Below are 4,132 nucleotides of genomic sequence, written 5' to 3'. Positions count from 1 at the left end.
TATATATAGTTAATGCAACTGATGTGCACACACACAAACTTAGCCCATCTTTGTATTTAGGTGATGTGTGATACAAATAGCTTGAGGTTATTCTCTATATCTTAAGAATATTTTAATGCACTATCTGTCCTTACTGCTTTAATGAGGTACTTTTTAATTACACCAGCTATAACACTGCTCACAGTTTTGTGTTTGAACTATTTTTTTTTTTTTTTTTTTTTTTTAAGAGAACAAAGCAAATAAACAAGAAATCACCATCTGGCACTGTCAATTGTGACAGTTTTTCATTTTTGATCTGTGCATCCAAAGTTTGCTTGTTTTAATAAGTCAGACTATTGCCTTTGAAAAAGTCTTCGATATCGCTCTGCACTGACACCCACTTTCTTCACATCTGTGGTCAGTGTTTTGTTGATGATGGGAGCAATGCGGTCGTCAGCCAAGGCCAAATCAAGGAAACACAGCAGGTGTCCCTGGATGAGTAAAATGTTTGACGTCCTGCTCATCACTCTTTCTCTTCAGGCACACATTAAAAACGACTACCATGACCTCCAGGGACAATCACAACCCCCTCTGTTTCACAGCTAAATGACACCCTGGAGGATGACATAATCTGCCTCAAATATTAAAAGCCCAACCAAGTGCATGGTCATGGTCTTGTATTCCTCTGCTGAATAGACTTTTGATTGCACGAAGCATCCCCCACCACGAGAACAGTCACTGTTTGCACTGCGTGGTAAAGAAAATAATACATGACGATGAGAGGCTATTACTTGGCAGACACAGAGCCTCCAGCTTTTTAATCATACTCAGAAGCTCCCGGTGTTGGTGATGGCTGAGAACTTGAAATGTAATGTACATTTGTGGCTGTTGTTTTGTACCTGTCGATGGATGAAGACGACAGACCCGAGGAGACGCCAGGTCCCTCCCTGCCTGTCAACGTGTAGCATACGCAGAATCTGCAGGAAACGAATACCTCTAGAAAATGACCAACAAAAAAAAAAAAAAAAAATTAAAAAGTCCTTGCACTGCATGCACATCAAATGCAAGAAAACAGTAGTACATACAAAATAAACAAATCTTGTGGTCATATATGCAGATTAATTAAAAAAGTACTTTGTTATTTTACATTAGGTACCCAGTGCATAAATTTCATCATTAACCAAAAAGGTAGAAAGTCTTAGCCAGGGCTTAATTTTAGTTGGATCCTGTCAGAACAGGATCCGGGAACTCTCTTGAACTGTTTGCTTGGATCCATTAACTCTCAGGCTCACTAATAATAAAGTTATGAACAAATATGACTGCTTTGAATGACTAAAACCTATAATGGATATATAAACTGAAAATAATTACATAAACACTCATTTTAAACACAACAGCCAATCCACTTACAAGCTTCTTAATATAACATACGAACTGTCACTTCAAGTAGCATTTCCCTTAAAAAAAATCTCTGCCCGTAAAAGAGTGGTGGAGGAGAGTGCCGAGCTAACCAGGAGCCCACAGGAAGCAATGAACAGACGGAGGATTGAAGCTCGGACCATCAAGTAAGTGGATGCGTAGGGGATGTTTGACAGAAGTGGAGTGTTTACAGATGTATGTAAATGTAGATATTTAACAATCCGTTAAAATACACCAAAATGCAGGAACTCACATCTATTTTATTCAAAGATTTCTGGGGGAGGAATCCCAGACCCCCACCGGTCTGCCTGCTACTCGTGTTCCGGCATCTATCAGTTTACAAATTAAGCCCTGGTCTTAACCATAATTTATCTTAGCACACACAATATCTCTTACCTTACAGCAGAGGTAGCAAACACCTGGCCTTTGGAGCCCACTGACAGCACAATTATCGAGGCAACGACTACAATCAGATCTGCAACAGAACACAGTCTTCAGTATAAATACACTACATGTAATCATGGATGACTATAATTTATCAACACCCATCAAACTTGACAATATTACAAGAAAAATCAAGGAAATAAGAAATGATCACTTTTTATTCAAATTAAATGAATTAACTTAGGTGAAAAGGGTTAACCATTGTGTTTTACAATGATATTCATTGCATAATAATTAAAAAATAAATATACCTGGAGGCTTATTTTTTTCTGAGCATGAATTGGAAGTGAGGGGATATGGTGGTGACAGTTTTAATTTCATGCTGAATTTGTCCTAATATCTCATTTTAGGATGATGTTCGCAGCGTATTACAGTGATTGTTTAAAACGTGTGCGTGGGTGGATGGTGACACGTCTGCTTGCGTGCATGAGCAGAAAGATACAGTGTGTGGGGATTGTGTTTCCACCTATAATAGATATTGGCTTCCTGGCAAAGCGTAGTCGTCCCCAGATGCCAACATATTTACTGCGGCAGCCTGCTGACCAAAGACGGACAAAATATTCCACTCCGAAGAACACCACAAGGACAATCTCCTGTTAGATGAATGAGGCAGAGGGACAGAGGGGCGGAAAACAAACATCAGATGTTGCTGCAGGTTGCTTCGGTGCAACAGCACCTGAACAGCTGCTCCCATTTGTGCCAACTTTGCTGCAAAACAAATAGAGTTACATCAAAATAAAAAGCACTCCGCAGAGCTCCTTGCACTTGCCTAATCACATCAACACAATTCATTAAGGATTATTGATTCTCCCTCAGCAGATACACGCTTTGTTAGTGTTTTATTTACGCCACTTCATTGATGAGCTCTTTGATTCAGCTGCTAACGTCCTCGAGCCTGATGAATGTGTGATTATGATGCACTCTTTGATGGAGTTGTTTTGTTCTGAAGAGGAACTTGTACATTTATCAGCAACATTTTTACTATAATGTAATTTTGGTGGAATACAGGCTCCATTTGGTTAGATGAAACATGTGTAAGCTCTAGATATAAAGATAGTAAAAAAAAAAAAAAAACGATATAAGAATAGCATCCCTTTAAAAAAATGCACATTGTCTCGTTATGTTGTTTGTTTGTCATATGCAGGTTAACACAAGGTCAACAATGCAATGGAAATGTTCAGGATGAAAAGCACCGATTTGACTCACTAAAAATAAAATAAAAGAATAAAGCTAAACTAAAGCATGCAACAAAGGTACAAAATAAAGTAAGTACTAAAAAGTGAAAAAAGAAAAATAATATTTCCAAGGTCCAAAAGAAATATAGTAAACAACATCATGGTATAATATAACAGTGCAAGTAGGATGAATTCATATAAAAATGTACAAAGTAATTCACAGGTAGTAATTTTAGCTTAAATGCACATGGTATATATTGTACATAACATACACAGGTTGTGTGACAGGTTATTTCACAGGTAGTGAGTAACATTTAGATTAATTATGATGGTAAGGAAGTGACATAAATTATACAGTATAATGATACTTGTGTAATTCATGACAGCTTTTTGGGCTAAAATCATCTTATGCTGAGAAATACCAAAGGTATGGGCATTTGTTAAAACCTTGAAATTAATGTTATGCCCAATCTTATGCAATTTTCCAAGAAATCACATCCAAAATATATGTTGTAAATGATTCTCAACTGCTACAACCTTAACTGTTACCTGATTATTTGTAATTTTGAACCAGTTATAGCTGTTGTGTTGGCTAGCTATGTCTCTACACCTCTAGATGCAGGGAGAGGGCCACCTGCATCATGAAGAACCACACTCACCCAGCACACACACTTTTTGTCTCGCTCCCCTCAGGCAGAAGGTTGAGAAGCATTAAGTGTAGAACCACTAGACTGAGCAACAGCTTCTACCCTGAAGCTGTGACTCATGAATCTCTAACCAGAATAATCACTGTGAAAAAAAATCACTGTAATGCAACTTGATTATTGATATGTGCTGCTGATCTCATGCTGCTGATTTATTTCATGCTGCTGTGTCCATTCGTACTCATCTGCTTACACAGACTCATGGTTGTGCTGCTGTTCTGCGTATTGTTTTTGTACTACCAGTGCTTAGCTTATTCTTAGTTTTGCGTTTTTCTTAGTTCATATCTTTCATTTACCCTTTATTTAAACAGGTTAGTCTCATTGAACCACAAAAACTCATTTTCAAGAGAGACCTGTTTAGGGAGCAGATGGTGGGGGTTAAGGGCCTTGCTCAGGGGCCCAGAGTGGGGC

General features: G+C 38.1%; 1 protein-coding gene across 1 annotated transcript in view; it reads right to left on the bottom strand.

Annotated features, from left to right (window-relative positions):
• The window catches only part of kcnq1.1 (potassium voltage-gated channel, KQT-like subfamily, member 1.1), a 58,517-nt gene extending 55,981 nt beyond the window's left edge, over positions 1 to 2,536 (bottom strand). The window contains exons 1-4 of the mRNA XM_037694505.1: positions 2,519 to 2,536; positions 2,309 to 2,435; positions 1,795 to 1,873; positions 879 to 975 (exon numbers count right to left, since the gene is read on the bottom strand). Coding sequence (XP_037550433.1) covers positions 879 to 975; positions 1,795 to 1,873; positions 2,309 to 2,435; positions 2,519 to 2,536 — 321 coding nt within the window. The remainder of the gene's footprint in view (positions 1 to 878; positions 976 to 1,794; positions 1,874 to 2,308; positions 2,436 to 2,518) is intronic.
• Between the last annotated feature and the right edge of the window lie 1,596 nt (positions 2,537 to 4,132).

The sequence above is a fragment of the Nematolebias whitei genome, chromosome 2 (assembly GCF_014905685.2).
Source record: "Nematolebias whitei isolate Nwh7 chromosome 2, NemWhi1, whole genome shotgun sequence".
NCBI lineage: Eukaryota > Metazoa > Chordata > Actinopteri > Cyprinodontiformes > Rivulidae > Nematolebias > Nematolebias whitei.
This window is presented reverse-complemented; position numbering and strand designations above follow the sequence as displayed.